Source organism: Somniosus microcephalus, unplaced genomic scaffold, assembly GCF_052327205.1.
Source record: "Somniosus microcephalus isolate GS21.2 unplaced genomic scaffold, FLI_Smic_1.0 unresolved_chr2, whole genome shotgun sequence".
Taxonomy (NCBI): Eukaryota; Metazoa; Chordata; class Chondrichthyes; order Squaliformes; family Somniosidae; genus Somniosus; species Somniosus microcephalus.
In genome coordinates this window covers 32,495,736-32,513,067 of record NW_028225180.1, presented here as the reverse complement: position 1 = coordinate 32,513,067, position 17,332 = coordinate 32,495,736, and the positions used below count along the sequence as shown (strand labels likewise).

At 44.0% G+C, this 17,332-nt stretch overlaps 1 protein-coding gene across 1 annotated transcript in view; it reads left to right on the top strand.

Moving 5' to 3' along the window:
- Positions 1-17,332, top strand: part of LOC147092430 (NACHT, LRR and PYD domains-containing protein 3-like) — a 92,500-nt gene that overhangs the window by 61,775 nt on the left and 13,393 nt on the right. The window contains exons 4-6 of the mRNA XM_085975916.1: positions 3,968-4,134; positions 7,905-8,073; positions 8,178-8,243. Of these exons, the coding sequence (XP_085832042.1) occupies positions 3,968-4,134; positions 7,905-8,073; positions 8,178-8,243 (402 nt within the window). The remainder of the gene's footprint in view (positions 1-3,967; positions 4,135-7,904; positions 8,074-8,177; positions 8,244-17,332) is intronic.

The window sequence follows — 17,332 nt, the reverse complement described above, 5'->3', positions numbered from 1 at the left end:
AATTTGGAGAGCTGTCCCACAGAATAGGCAAGCAACAGCCTGTCAAAATCATACTCACAGAATCATAGCTTTCAGCTAATGTCCCAGAATATGCCATCATCACCAGATGAGGCGTAAAGCTCACTTTGCCATTACCATCAAGCCAGGGGGCCAAAACTGGTTCAATGAAGAGTGCAGAAGAGCATGCCAGGAGCAGTAGCATGAGTACCTAAACAGCATGCTACAGACATAAGTAATCGATTCAACAACCAGCGGATCAGAACAAAGCTCCGCAGTCCTGCCATATCCGTCGTGAATTTTTGTGGACAATTCAACAACTATTGGAAGGAGGAGGCTCCATGAATATTCCCATCCTCAATGCTGGAGGAGCCAAGCACGGAAGTGCAAAAGACAAGGCAGAAGCGTTCACAACCATCTTCAGCCTCCTCTGGAATTCATCACCATCACAGAAGCCAGTCTTCAGGCAATTTGATTCACTCCACGTGATATCAAGAAACGGCTGAGTGCACTGGATACATCAAAGGCTTTGGGCCCGAAAACTTCCCGGCTGTTGTGCTGACGGCTTGTGCTCCAGCATGAGCCGCATGTCTAGCCAAGCTGTTCCAGTACAGCTTTAACATTATCATCCAACTGAGAATTTGGAAAACTGCCCAGGTATGTCCTGTCCACAAAAAGCAAGACAAATCCAATTCTGCCAATTAGCATCCCATCAGTGTGCTTGCCATCATAAGCCAGTGATGGAAGGTGTCGTCGCAGTGCTATCAAGCACCACTTACTCACCAATAACCTGCTCACTGATGCACAGTTTGGGTTCTGCCAGGACCACTTGGCTCCAGACCTCATTAGAACCTTGGTCCAAACATGGAGAAAGGAGCTGAGTTCCAGAGATGAGATAAGAGTGACTGTTCTTGACATCAAGGAAGCATTTGACCGAGCACGGCACCAAGGAGACCTAGTAAAATTGAAGTGAATGGGATACAGGGAAAACTCTCCACGAGCTGTAGTCATAACGAGCACAAAGATAGGTGGTTGTGTTTTTTGGAGGCCAATCATCACAGCCCCAGGGAATCGCTGCAGGAGTTACTCAGTGCAGTGCCTAGGCCCAAACATCTACAACTGCTTCAATTAATGAACTTCCGTCCATCATAATGTCAAGCATGGGGATGTTCGTTGATGATTGCACAGTATACAGTTCCATTCGCAACTACTCAGATAATGAAGCAGCCCATGTCCACATGCAGCAAGATCTCGACAACATTTAGGCTTGCGCTGATATGTGACAGGTAATAATCGGGTCCCAGGAGTGCCAATGAATGATTATCTCCAACAAGTGTGAATCTAACAACCACCCTTGAAATTTAACGGCGTGCCATCGCCGAATCCCCCACCAGCAATATCCTGGGGCTCATCATTGACTAGAAATTTAACTGGACAAGCCACATAAAAAATGTGACTACAAGAGAAGCTCAGAGGCTGGGTATTCTGCGGCGAGTGTCTCACCTCCTGTATCCCCAAAGCCTTTCCTCCATCTACAAGACACAAGTCAAAAGCGTGATGGAATATTCTCCACTTTCCTGGATGAGTGAAGCTCCAGCAACACTCAAGAAGCTCGACACCATCCAAGACAAAGCAGTCCGCTTCATTGCACAGCATCAACCATCATAAACATTCACTCCCTCCACCATCGGCGCACCCTTTATGCAGTGTGTACCATCTACAAGATGCACTGCAGCAACTCGCCAATGCTTTTTCGGCAGCACCTCCCAAACCCGCGACCTCCAACACCTAGAAGGAAAATGGCAGCTGGCGCACAGGAACTCTATCACCTACTTCCCCCAATCAAACACCATCCTGACTTGGAAGTATAGCGCCGTTCCTTCATTGTCGCTGGAACAAAATCATGGAAGTTCGTCATTAACAGCACTGTGAGATTACCTTAACCACAGGGACTGCAGCGGTTCAAGAAGGTGGCTCAGCTCCTCCACATCAAGGTCAATTAGGGATGGGCAATAAATGCCCGCCTTGCCAGCGACTCCCACATCCAAGGTATGAAAAAAAGATCAATGCCTGACACTTGTGTGGTTCGAATATTCTTTTCCAGTTATCAGCCCAAACCTCGATGTTATCCATGTTTTGCTGTATGCGGGCATGGACTATTTCATTATCTGAGGAATTACCAACAGAGGTAAACTCACTGAGCAATCATCAATGAGCAGCCCCACCTCTGATGGAGCGAAGGTGAATCAGCTTGAGATAGTTGCGGCTAGTACGTTGCCCTGGTATGAGAAATATTTTGAGGTAATTGAATGTCAGACAATAGACTGAAAAACAAGGCATCAAGTGGGTGATTTCTGGATTTTTTTGCACTGGTCTGCTTAAGGCGGCAGTCAACGTGTGACTTCAATGTTGGAGCAGCACAGAAGGATTCACGTTGTTGGGACATAGAAACATAGAAACAGAGAAGATGGGAGCAGGAGTTGGCCATTCGGCCCCTCGAGACTGTTCTGCCATTTAATGAGATCATGACTGATCATCCAAATTCCGTACCCCTGTCCATGTTTTCTGCCCATATCCCTTGATCCCTTTAGCCTTAAGATATTAGAGTGAGTTCGGGGAAAAGGGAAGGGACGGCCACGATCTGAACAGACCATGAATAATGGTTTTCAGAAAAGCTGGATGCAGCAGGCGAAAGAGAATCAGTTGAAATGTCCGGAGTTTGGGGAAATCCTGATCTGAGTATATAAGGGAGTTTAATTATTACAACTTCTTTTGAGCAGGATCAACAGATTTATGAAATAGTGCAAAGATATTACCAGGAAAAAAGAAGGGAGATTTTGAAGTAATGAGCGATAAAGTTAGTTTATTTATTTTTTCAAAAGGGAAACAAACTAGGGTGAGCATTAACAACATCGACTGAATGTTATGTGTGTGAATGTAAAAATCGTTCCAAAACATATGAAAGCTAAAAGCAAGACTGTTGGAGTCCAGTATCTCTGCGACGTTTGTACAGGACTAGGAGAGAAATGCTTGTGGTTAGAACGCTTTCAGCAGCGAGAGAAAATTGTTGCTGTTTGCTGTATTAATAGCTGGATTGCATCAATCCCAAAATCAGACCAGAGCACTCAATACTGCAGCAAATCATTAGGAATGTTGAAAATGTAGTAGCAAGGTGCAAAGGGAGATAGGGCGGGGGTGGTTAAAATGGTATATGCGACAAGGCCAACGGAAAATATAAAAAGTCAGGGTCAATATGAAGTGATATAATAATTCAAGGCTGGAGGACTCGGGGCGAAGTGGGAATCTAGATGTGAAGGATGAAGTTTTGTGGAGATACCATGTGATTTCTTTAGTTTCTAAACATGATTTTGGTAGTGCGAATGTAGGTGTAATAGAGGAAGATGTGGGACCATAGTTAGAGATAACTGTAGAGAAGGATTTGGATTTTAGAAAAATTGCAACGTGGATAAGTCACTGGCCCCCGAGAAAATGCATTCCAGGACGTTAAAGGAAGTCACAGAGGAGATAGGAGAGAGACTCCACAATTTTTCAATTCTCTTTAGATATAAGCAATATACTTGAACACTGAAGGAGCCTAAGTAATGTCTCTGTTCAACAATGGCGGAGAGAGGAAAAATCGGGTAACTGGAACATTTAGTCTATGGCAGTCATGAGCAGACTCCTCGGATTTGTAATTTAAGGTTGAATTAGTGAACGTTGAGATAAAGGGAATGATCAGGGGAGGCTTGAACAGATTAGCTGTAGACAATCGTGTTTGAAAAATTTAAAAACTTTTTTTAAAGAATTGAAATTGTAGATCGACGAGATATAGCAAGTGCGTTGAATGTGGTTTTTCACAAGGTGTTCGATATAGATCGCAGGAGGCTTCAGCCATTTGGTATAAGAGGAAATGTTGCAGCTTGGATATAAAGTGGATAATGTGTTTAGTTTTCTCCATTTGTGTTCACAGATCCGAACTCTTCAATCACTGAGATCTTGACAAAGTGCAACGATTGCAAGCTTTTCCAGTTGACGAAATTCTACTGGGACAGACTGGAAAATGCGATTGAAGGAGGGGTGGACGGAGTCAGCTCGTCGTTAACATACGAGAAGCATTTCAGTGGAAAAGAACATGGGGTAAGAGGGAGGGACACAGAATGAGTTTGAATTATTAAAACATCACAAAACTGACAGGATGTCAGATCTTAGAACCATATAATGTTACCGAAGAGAAACAGGCCAAATAGGAAAGAAAGGATTATAACTGTTAATGGAGTATATCTGAAACAACAACACAGAAGTGAAAATACCCAGCAGATCTGTCAGTATCTGTACAAAGAAAGGTTAAGATACCAGTTACGATATAACCCTTTGTGGGCTGAATTCAAAGTGAACTTGTACTTTTAGTAGTACTGGGAAACAGAAAGGCAGGAATCAACTGACGGGATTTGGATGGAAGTTCATGAGTTGACTGATATACAAACTACTTAAAGTAAATCGAGGAACTGTGAGAAGATAACCATGTGCCTGCAAAATGAAACTAATTTTTTTTTGAAAATGCTAAATCAGTGAACAGGTTTGGACCCAAACAGCGCAAGCAATCAAAAAATAACCTGTGGGGAGCTTAGGATCAACCGAATAGAATGATCCAATTTATATTGATTCAGATACCAGAGCTAAATCAACTTGTTGGTTCTATGAGGAGCCTCAGGATGTTTAAGCAAATTATACAGCTATAGTTAGTAGAATCACAGAAAAGTATTGCACAGGAGGAGGCCACTCGATGTGTTGTGTCTCTGCTCACTCTTTGAAATAATAGTCCTGCTTAGACCCAAGTTCCAACATTTTGTCCATAGCCCTGTAAGTTCCTCATCCTCAAGTACTTGTCCAACTCCATTTAAATTATTTATGGAATCAGCTTTCACCATCTTTTCAGGGACAGCGTTCCTAATTCTGACAACTCTGAGTGAAAACAATTGTCCTCATCCTCCCTCTAGATCTTTTTCAATGATTTTAAAGCTATGACATCTGGTTATTGAACTACTCACCAGAGGCAATCGTTTTTCTCTATCTTCTCTATCAAAACCTCTCATCATCTTTAATATGCCTATTAGGTCACCTTCTTTGTTACAAGGAGAACGTTCCTAACTTTTCCAACCTAGTAGTAGAAAAGATTGGAGTCTGAATACTAACCAATCCAGGCAAGTTCTCAGCACGGGATACCAAAGAATTACTGACAGTGTCCTAATTAATACACCTAGATCAGGGGTGTTAAACAGAGAGTTCCATCCCGTCCATGTAACAGAAGTCCCTCATCCCTGGTGCTTTCTGTAATTTGTTAACATATGTCTTTCCAAGTGACAATTTTGTCCTGTATGATGGTCTTACAGTTTCCCCACCACTGGCATTAGGCCAACTGGCCTGTAGATGCGATACCTCTCCTCTTTATTGAACAGGGGTGTGACATTGGCAATTCTCCAGTCCTCTGACACCACTCACATGTTCAAGGAGGATTGGAAGTTTTGAAGGCTGTAGCTAAAACAACGACAATTTCCACCCTTACTTCCCTCAGCAACTGAAGATGCATTTCATCCGGACATGGTAGGGTTTATATTTTAATTGCTGCCAATATTTTAAGCGCCTCCCCTTTACCTATTTGCATCTTGTCCAATTTCTCTATTATGTCTTCATTTACTGTGACATTGTCAGTACACTCTTCATTTGTGAAGACAGATGAAAAGTATTAATTTAGCACCTCAGCCATGCCCTTTGGCTCCACAAAAGATGTCTTTTTTGGTTGTTAATCGGCCCCACCTTTTGTTTGATTAACCTTTACCAAATGACTATAGTATTCACCTTTACATTAACCAATGATATTTTCTCATACATTCTCTTGGCCCCTCGTATTTCCGGTTTCAGTTCTCCTCTGCACTTTCTCTATTCTTCTTGATTCTCTCTATTGTATTATGAATATGACATTTATTATAAGCCAACTTTTTCTGTTTAATGTTAACCTCTATAACATTAGTCATCCAGGGAGCTCTAGATTTGGATGCCCTTCTCCCCCCCCCCCATAGGAACGGGGCTGGTCTGTACCTGTGATATCTCCGCTTTGAATGCCTCCCATTACTCATATACTGTTTTACCTGCCAATCTTTGTTTCCAATTCAACAGATCCGTTTACACCTCACTGAAGTAAGCCCAACTTCAGTTGAGCATCTTCACCTTAGATTGTTCATTGTTCATTGTCCCTTTCCATTACTAACCGAAACTTAATAACATTGTGATCGCTGTTCCCCAGATGCTGTCCCACTGAAACCTGCTCCGCTTTCCCACTTCATTGCCCATAAATAGATCAAGCACTGTTTCCTTCCTTGTTGGGCTGGAAAGGTATTAATCAAGAATGTTCACGTCTAAACATTTCAGGAGTTCCATCTCTCCTTAGCATTTACGATGTGTATTCCCCAATCAAATGTCACCATCCCCCACCGCAATATTTTTCTTCCATATTCCCCCTGAACTCACTGTGTCCAGGAATGTTAAGTTCTGATGCCTCCCCTTGTTTGAGGCAGGACTCCATATAGCTATTATATCATAACCCATATGTCTGCAGCTTACCAACATTATTGGTCATGCCCCGTGCATTGATGTATATGCATTCTAAACAAGCCTTAGTATTTTTGCATATCTCTCCTCTGTAATTCCTCCTCTTTCTGGATTGTTTCATATTCTAGGGCTATCTGTATCTCGCAATGCACGATACAACTTGCTTGTCCTCTCTAATTATATATCCTGGTTCACGTCCCCCTATCAAATTAGGCTAAACATTCCCATTCATGGCCAATATTTGCTCAGAGCATTGCTCAGACCACAAAAGACTGAGCAGTATTGAGCCCCCTAACATCAGAATGAACGAATAATGTGGAGTGGGGTCAGAGCAGGGCAGGACGGGTCATACTAGGACCTAGGACCTTCCATTATAAACCACAGTCACAGAGCTGAATTTATCAACTTACAGGAAAAAACAGATCAGTGGATCATTATCTGGGTCTTATGAATGCTTGAAAAGTTAAAACAATCGAACTGTGGACCTTGGACCGTAAGGACTAACCCAGACACATGATACAAGTCTCAGACGAGACCAATGGTCATCCCCAATTCACATTGAATTGAATGTGTGGCAGCCCGTCCAGTATCGAAAGCATTGATGTGTCCAGAACACCTCTCAAAAAATAGGTGTATTTTGAATAAAAATGTGTATTATCGAAATAAGCATGGAGTGAAAAAATTATTGGAGAGAACATATTGTTGCTACAGCAGAAGCAATAAGTATAAATAAGCAAACCACAGTTAATTAGTGGCGATGTCAATGAGCAGATATTCAGGATTCCCCTTGACAGCATTGGATGGAGTCAGACAGCTGTGTTCAGATTAATGCGGGGAGATTGAGGTGTGGAGATTAAATACATGAAGTACAGTCCCTGGTGGGGTGGGGTCTACATGGTCTTAGCAGGATGAGAGCTTCTAGGTAAAATAGACTGGCATATTCCCATGGAGAAGCGGTTTTTCCCACCACTTCAATAACTCCCTGCATGATTCATTGAAATTTCATGGACCTCAGAGTATCTGCATTTCCTGAGATGGAGTAAAATACGTGTGCTTGAGGATTTATAACCTGCTGCCCAATATTCTGCTGTACATCGTCATTCATCCATGTCAAACAGACTGGCGAAGTTAGTGTCAAAAGATTAACCAATCTGTAACTAATATTCACGCCAATTAAATGAATTATCATGGTCCTGCTGTTGAACGGAATCAAACATATTGAATTCAATAGACATGGTGAGTATGGGGCTAAATTAATCTTTCTCTCCGCTCATCAATATATTCATTATTATTCTTTACAGAAAGTCATTGAGCTCACAAAGAGAAACCGGGCGGACAGTTCCAAACTTCTCCTAAATCTAGTGATGGAGAAAGGCTCTCAGGCCCAAAGGACAATGTGGGAATCATTTGTGAAAATGCGCCATGGTGTACCAAAGCTGGACAAAATACTGAAAGAAATACAGGAATTTGGTACAGTAAAATCACTCACTGAATTCAACTTCACATCTAAATTTCCATATTTTACTAAAGTAGTGCACAGATTGGCTTTCATGAAAACTAATTTATTTAAACAGGTCTCCTTCGAATTAATGACGTGGAAGCCACAAAATGTTTATCCGAAGTTCCCACTCAACTGAAAGGTAGGTGATGGGGTAATGATTTCAAACAGATTATTTCGGTTCTGATGATCAGAGGCTTTCAACTTGAACATTGGTTTCGAGATGTTTAGAATCTGGGGGTGAAATATTCAACAGCTGGGCAAACAGCATTCAACTTCATTTTCACTTGTCATTGATGCTGAAATGTGTCATTGAAAGGTGTGGGATGAAGTTACAATACACACCCGGCTTGGGATTATCTGTAAATTTGCAGATGTTGTCATTACTCCAGTAATTTATTCAACTGTTCATGCGATTGGCCATTGCTGCCAGTGCACATCACTGACCAGGATAAAACATCAAACTCCCAGTTTGTCAGTCGGTCTAATAAAGCGATTAATTAGCAGAGAAAATCAATTTATTGGGGCTTCCCTGGATGACTCAATGGATGATGTACCAGTGAGTGTAGTGCTTAACCATTGGCTTAGATATTTGGTCGCGCACTGCACGTTTTTCAGCAGGTTATCGGACTCCTGTGGCCAATATACTGGACAAGAAGTGTACACACATTTCCAGCCTGAAGTGTGGATCGGGCCTCGCTGTGATGTCGGGAATGCACGGCACCAAGCGGCGGGTCAGCCAATTTAAATACTGAAAAACTGGTTAAAATGTAGTTAAGCATAATTTCCCCATGTACTTACCCTTTTACCAGGTTTTTAACAACGTGCCTGGAGAGCGGGTATTATGTCAGGTAAGTATGTTGTGTTCTTAATGACTCTCCATTGCTGTGAGTAGGTGACAGATGCAAAAGTGTTCTAAAACCTACCATTTCACAGCAGTTCATTTTACAAACGTCGATGCTGGAGCCTTCATGAGTTGCAACCCACTTTTGCACTTTATGCAGTTTGGAAGTGTTTGGAGTAAACTCCCTATCCTTGTCACCTCCTTGGAGCAAATTCTCTCACCATTAACAGATCGCTTCCGTCATCTAAAGTTCAGCTGCCACCTATTCCAGCAGAATCGGTACTCTTGAAAAAAGCTCACCTAGTTCCTCAGAATCCCACCATGATCAGCCCCAACACCAGCTGCACCAGCCACACCAGCATCACTAACAACAACACCAACCTGCTCCGCAATAACCAAATGCTGCACAGGACACAGGGCATCAGCACTCGAGCACATTGCTGCCCAGGATGCCAGGGATGGACTCACCATGGCCAGATTTATTTCACTTAACACTGTCTGCCACATGATGCGCCAGGTTGGCACGACCACAGACCCGCACCATTAACATCTCTACAACGCCCAAACCATTCCATTCACACTCATCAGCACTGTGGGGGATACCGTTGGGTCTCACAATTCACTGCAACTCACTTATCCAATTCCAAAGGTGCAGACAATTCTGTCCAAGAACGCAATGCGCTGAAAATAAAGATTTCAATGTTTCACAGCATACCACCACAAACTTCGCATGACTATTTGCTAAAGCACCCATGTGCCTACCCTTGTGTGTTCTTTTTTGGTATACTTGCAGTAGGATGAGGGTGAGTGTGAGGGGTAGCGAGTGAGATGGAGAGGGATGGGTGGAGGTGCAACGTAAGTTGGTGTGAGCAAGGATATGCAGGAGTGGGGTAGGGATGGCAGATGGTTGGAGATGTGATGAGTGTCACAGCAGGATGAGGTTGAGTGTGGCGTTGCAGTAACTTTCCGTGCACTACTGAGATCACTGAAGGGTTTGCACCACTGCAGCCTGGTCCTCCTGATTACAACCATGTTTGTGCCTTCCGGTGCAATGTGCAACCAGGCTGTGTTGGTGTCCTGGGGAGGTGTCTTCCACCCATTGGAAGGGAAGAGAACCTCCCTGCCTGCTGTGAATCCCTCTATAAGTAATTAGAGAGAGTCAAGGGAGAGCCTGGGTTCAGCCGTGCACATCTGTGCGGTGGTTGTCTGTGTTTGCAGCACCTCAATACTGTAGAACACTGACAGCACAAATGTCAAAATATACTTGGACATGGGTCCTTTAAGAAAAGCGGCAGATGAGACGTCACGAAATTACGTTACCAGACCTGCTTCCGTTTAATTGGCCTGGAACCGCGCAGGGTGGGGCTTAACAAGCCCTATCAATGGAAAATGGTTCTCACACAGCGGGATGGAGCCGGGAACGGTGTCGCCATCCGACACCAAGCTCGGTCGCACTTAACCCGCCTCGGCAAGAGAAATTGCGGTTTTGTGTCTGTATTGCTTGCTCGTTTCCCTATCCTAGTGCTCTTATGGGGTAGTTCCCCTGTGGCTACAGCTTTTGAGCTGGAACGCTGCTGAATGACCCTTGTCGACACTTCAGATGGCTGTGATGGGTGAACTCGAGCAGCCCTGTGCTCAACATGGCCGGCTGCAGACTGCGGAATCTTGACGTGGGCCCAGGTGGCTGTTTGACACTAACAGGAGCACTGGTGGACTGGCTTTTGGGGGAGCAGACATCCTGTCCTCCTGAGAGAGGACAGTAGGTGCCTCTCCCATGGAGCCAAGGCCATCGTCCTGGGACTGTTCCTCAGCACTCCTAGCAGCAACGTCAGCTGCCATGGAAGATGCCAGCAGCCAGTCCACCAGTGCTCCTATTAGTGCCATTATGGTGGGCTCCACTGGTGTGCTGATGGAGCTGATCACTCGGCCCGTGTTGCACAGAGTGGGCTCCAGGCCTGCGCAAAGCCTTTACAGAAGTTGGGGCTGGACACCTCCATGGTCTGCAACACTGTGCACTAGAAGGCTGCCCCGTGCACCGAGCATTTCCTGGTATATGTCCATCAGCTTTCTTCGGTAGGTGGGCCCCTCGAAGTCAGTATCTAAGTCCACTGCAGCAAAGCTAGAATGTGGTCTCTCCCTCCAGTGAGCACGTGCCCAATCATCCATCCACATCTCCTGCACATTCACCATGCAAGGACCCCTTATCTATCCTAGCCTCTAAAGCACCTGTGGTGCCAATATCTGAGATGCTACTTGCGATGGTTAGCTCGAGTAATGTTGCATCTCCAGGAAGACTAGCCTCCTGTTCCTCTACTGGCAGAAGGATGTCAACATCTTCAGCAGCTGAACTGAAAGAGATGGCCAGTTGTTATATTTTAGATTAAATTTGGAAAAGAGAAAGAGAGAGAGAGAGAGAGAGCGTTAATTGTTCTGGTGAAAACATCTGTAGGTTGTCTTGCACAGTATCTAGGAGAAATAGATGTAAAAAGTGAAAAATAGGAAACGGTGTGAGGAAATCTGAAACGTTTCCTCCAGTGATATCAGTCACCGCAGACAAGGCTCTGACCTTGCCGGTGATGGTCAGTACATATTCTCTGCGGTGGGAGAGTGTGTGCAGACAGGCTTGGCCTCTTCTGGTGAGAGTTTCAAGTCTCAAGTCCACTTGAACTTCTGCAAGAATGAAGAGAATGTTTTCATAACATTCTTGTGAGGTGTTTGAAAATGTGCATGTCATGGTAGGAACGCTGATATGCAGCGTGTGAGATGTTAGATTTGGGGTGTGTGACTTTGAGGGGAAGAATATATAGTAATTTGTGATGCAGTGCTTGTAGGAGCGTGAAGAGCATTGGGTTGGGTAGTATTATGAGTGTAGTGAGTTATGAGGCTAGAGATAGGGTAGCTGTGAGCAGAGGGTAAGAGAGTGATATTCTTACCTTGACAACCCCAATGCTGTCATTACGGAACTGCAGCCATGTCTTGGGAGCTAAGCCTCTACCACAGCTAAAATTATCAGGGAGGTGCATAAAATGATGTGGGGCTTATATGGTGTGGATATGGAGCACCTATTTCGCTAGGAGAGAGGTCAGTAACCAGGGGGCAGAGATTTCTAGTAATTGGTAGAAGGATTAGAGGGGAGCTGAGTACTTTTTTCACCCAGAGGTTTCTGAGGGTCTGGAACACCCTGCCTGAAAGGGTAATAGAGGCAGAAACCCTCATTGCTTTGATATAGTACTTGGATTTGCACTTGATGGGCCATAAAATTCAAAGTGGGATTAGGCGGGACAGCTCTTTTTCGACTGGCACAGGCACGAAGAACCAAATGGCCTACTTCTGTGCCATAAACTTCCATCATTCTCTGATTCCTTGATTTGCTCTGCCACCTCTCACACTGTCGATGGGGTTGCTGACTGGAAATTTCTTGCCCACTAGGGGACGGAGCATGTTCCTCCTTCTGTCCACTGCCACGATCAGGGCCTCTAGGGCATTAGGGGGCACCATCTAAAAACATAGGAAATAGGAGCAGGTGTAGGCCATTTGGTTCTTCGAGTCTGTTCCGCCATTCAATAAGATCATGACTGATCTTCTACCATGTCTCCATTTTCCTGAACTATCCAAATATCGCTTGATTCACTTAATATCCAAAAATCATTCGATCTCTGTCTTGAATATACTCAACAACTGAGCCTCCACAGCTTTCCAGGGTAGAGAATTCCAAAGTTTCACCACCATCCGAGTGAAGATATTTCTCCTCATCTCAGTCCTTACTGTCCGACTTCTTATTCTGAGCCTGTGACCCTCTGGTTCTAGACTCCCCAGCCAGGGGAAACATCCTCCTTGCATCTACCCTATGAAGCCCTGTAAGAAGTTTGTATTTTTCAATGAGATTATCTCTCATTCTTCTGTACTCTAGAGAATATAGGCCCAGTCTACTTAAGGAGTCATAGGACAATCCCCCCATCCCCGGAGCTGTTTGGTGAACCTTAGTTACACTCCGTCTATGTCAAATATATCCTCTGTTAGGTGAGAAGACCAAAATTGTACAGAATACTCCAGTTGTGGTCTCACCAGAGCCCTACATAATTGCAGGAGGACATATTTACAATTATACTCAAATCCTCTTGTAATAAGTCGAACATACCATTTGCTTTCCTAATGCTTGCTGTTGTCTGTAGCTCTAGCAGCCATTTGACCAATTCACCATTTTCTCCCAGAGAGTACCTTAACAAAGTGCTGGTTACCTCTTAAGTTGAGTCAGGGAGGCCCGATGTTTAGCACCCACCCCCGGCCAAAAGAAAACACAGTCACATAGCCATTGAATAGTATGGGTAGTGCCAGCCGCACCACTGGTTCATTAAAATCAGAACAAATAATAGCTTCTGCCTTATTCGATGCTAAGAGGATTCTGCAGTGCACGCTCCATTCACTACACCCCCGTTTTCACGCCCAATCCAATTTGAGGCCATGCGGTCTGTATGTGCATCACAATTCAAACAGTGTTAGTATTTTCTGAAACAAAATTACAGCAGGAACATTCTGAAGTGCAGAATATATCCACTTGATGCAAACAAGTCTGTCTTTGTAACAGTGAAAATCTCACCTGCCCGTCTGTTCCATGTCCCCACAAACACATCAAATTGTCTCTCGGGTGACCACCAGACAGAAGAGAATAACCAAGCAGGTAGTGCAGGAGACATCAGAATGCATCTCGCTCACCAAACAGTATTCTGATCTGAGTACTGGTGAGTGACATGGTTCTTCTGGGGAATGTAGCCAGAGTCAAGTGCAAGGCACCACTTGTGGTTCAGCTGCACGTGGGGGGGGGGAGGAAAAAGAGTGGCAACCAATAGTGACATGGCATTCTATAGTTAGGGGAGCAGACAGGCGCTTCTGCGGTTGTAGACGTGACTCCAGGACGGTATGTTGCCTCCCTTGGTGCCAGCATCAAGGATGTCGCTGAAAGGCTGCAAAACACTCTGATCGGGGAAGGTGAACAGCCAGAGGTCGTTGTCCATATTGGTTCCAACGACATGGGCAGGAAGAGGGATGAGGTCCTGCAGGTAGAGTTTAGGGAGCTAGGAGAGAGATTAAACAGCAGGACCTCAAAGATAATTATCTCTGGGTTACTCCCGGTGCCACAGGCTAGCGAGTACAGGAATAGGAGGATAGAACAGATGAATGCGTGGCTGGAGAGATGGTGCAGGAGGGAGAGCTGTAGATTTCTGAGGCATTGGGATCTTTTCTGGCCAAGTTGGGACCTGTACAATCTGGACGGATTAAACTTCATGGGCACTATCAGTAGCATATAGGAATAGAAAAGAGGAGTACCATATTAGATAGGAGCAGACTAAGAAAGACTACGAATAATTCAAAAATATATTTAGAATGCATGTACGCAAACGAAGAAAGTGTGGTGAATAAGTTTTGTGAGCTACAAGCACAATTAGCCTTGTGGCAGTATGATGATCTGGCAGTTACAGAAACTTGGCATTAAAACGATTAGGACTGGGCACTTAATTTTCGAGGGTGCAAGGTGTTCATAAAAGATAGGTAAGAAAAAAGCGAGGTGCAGTGGCAGTGCTGATTAAGGAAGACGTTTTAGTGTTGGAAAGGGAGGATGTTTTTGAGGGGACAAGGACAGAATCAATTTGTTTATAGTTGAGCAACAAAAAGATATAGATATAGAAAGGCTATATGATCAAGCTATTGAGGGTATTCTATAGGCCTCCAAATAGTGAGAGAGGGGTGGAGGAGCAAATCTGCAGGGAATTCGCAAAGATATGAAAGAGCAATAGAGTGGTGATATTGGAGGACTTTAATTATCCAAATGTCGATTGGGATAATGCTACTGTAAAGGTAATGCAGGGGCAGAAATTTCTGAAATGTCTTCAGGAGTATTTCCTTGACCAGTATGTTCTTGGCCCAACTATGAAGGAGGCATTGCTGGACCTGGTGCTGGGGAATGAGGTGGGCCAGGTGGACCAAGTTTCTGTGGGAGAACACTTGGGTACGACTGATCATCGTATCGTATGTTTTATATTAGCAATGGAGAGGAGCAAGGAAAAATCTAGAGTGGAACTTCTAAACTGCAGTAGGGCCAATTTCAATGAGATGTGAAAGGACCTAGCCAGGGTAAAATGGAATCCAAACTGCCAGGGAAACTGTAATGGAACAATAGGTGATCTTTAAGGAGGAGATGTTCCAAGTACTGGCTAGGAACAATCCAAGAGGAGGGAAGGCTAAAAAAAACAAAGCAAGGGCTCCATGGATAAGGAGGGAGATAGAGAAGATAATGAAACCGAAAAAGAGGGTGTATGATGCATGTCAGGTGAATTCTTCAAGGGAGAACCAGGCGAAATACAACGGCCCAGAAATTTGTGTCCCAACACGTGAATACGCATGGGGTACTCACGCGTGGACCCGGTGGAAGTGCTGGTTTCTTGCATGCACTACGCAAGCGTGGGAAAGCGGCACTTCCGATCCCCTGAACGAAGGGGTTCAGAGGTCGAAAGCATGCGCGCGGGAGTCTGCGCGTGCGCTTTGAACTTCCGTTTTTTTTACAGGTTTTTCCGTGAGGGTAAGTCTTTAGATTTTAGAAATGTAAAAACCAGGCGTAAGGACTGCATTTTAAAACGTAACTTCTCAATTAATTAAAATTAAATCATTTTTTCCACAGGTTTATTATTTTTAAATACTTTAAAGCAAGGTAAGTTTATTTTTAGCCCCGTTTTTTTATAAAATTATTTTTTTCAAAATTTTAAATTATTGTTTAAAATAGTTATTTAATGTAAGTTATAGTTTTTTTTTAAAGTGTGATGTTTTTTATAAATTTATTTGAAGGTTAATAACTGTTTTGAGCCCTCGGCATTCATACATGTTGACAGGTCTTTCTGTCAATCTTATGACTGGGCTTTTCCCTCCTCCGATTGGCTTCCCATGGCTCACGTGATCCCAGGGGATGCATCGCACTAACTATGCCCCTGGGATATGCAAGCACAGTGCGTCTGTGTCTGGGCCAGGCCCCAGAGAGGAATTTCACACAGGCCCAAAACTCAACTGCCGGCGCGCTAGGTAAGTGTAGGTTGGGGGCTTGCACCCGCGGGAAGCCCCTGACCCGAATTTCTGGGCCATTAACTTGAGAGGGGAAGTGAAGATGAAAATAAGATTGGCAAAGATAGTATATGAGAGTAGAATGGAGTTTAAAATAACAGTGAACCCAAAAACCTTCTACCGTCATGTAAGCAGTAAGCAGGTAGTAAGAGGCGGGGTGGGGCCTATTGGAGTCAAAGAAGATGTTATATGTTTAGAGGTGCAAGACAAGGCTAGAATACTCAATGAGTACTTGGTATCGGTGTTTACTAAGGAAGTGGATGCTGATAAAATATCGGTAGGAGTGGAAAAGTTAGAAGCAATGCAAGGGTTGCAAATTGATAGGCAGGATTTAATAGAATGGCTGTGTTTGCTTAGAGTTGATAAGTCGCCTTGTCCAGGTGGCTTGCATCCCCGGTTGCTAAGGGAATTTGGGGAGGAGATAGCGGAAGTGCTGGCCATAATTTCCAGATCTTCCCTAGAGGCAGGGGAGATGACTGAGGATTGGAGAGTGGCAAATGTGACACCATTGTTCAAGAAAGGTGTGAGGACAAACCTAGTAACTATAGGCCGGTCATTATAACATCAGCAGTGGGTATGGTTTTAGAAACAATAATCAAGGATAAAACTAACGGGCATTTGGAGAGGTTTAAGCTAATTAAGGAGAGGCAACACGGATTTGTAAAATGTTGATCATGTTTGACTAAACTAATTGAAATTTTTGATGAAATAACAGGGAGGATTGATGAAGGGAATGGAGTGGATGTTGTCCACGTGGATGTTAGGAAGGTGTTTGATAAAGTATCACATAGAAGGCTGGTTATAAAAATTGAGGCTCATGGAAAAGGTGGGTCAGTGGCAGCTTGGATAAGGAATTGTCTAAGGGACAGAAAACAGAGAGTTGTGGTAAATGGCTGCTTTTCAGTCTGGAGGATGGTAGACAGTGATGTTCCCCAAGTGTCAGTGCTGGGGCCACTGCTTTATGTATTGATACCTATGAATCTAAATAAGCTGGATATTGGAACACATTTAGAATTTCTAAATTTGCTGCTCACACCAAAATTGGGGGTGTGACAAACTGCCTGGATGATACCAAGTGATTGCATCAGGACGTCGAATGGATGGCCGAATAGGCAAACAAGTGGCAGATGGAATTTAATGCAGAGAAGTGTGAGGTGAAGCATTTTGGCAGAAGGAACAGGAAGAGGCAATTTAAATGTAATGGTACAGTTTTAAAGAGTGTGCAAGGACAAAGGCCCTGGGAGTTAATGTGCATAGGTCCCTGAAGTGGGCGGGAAATA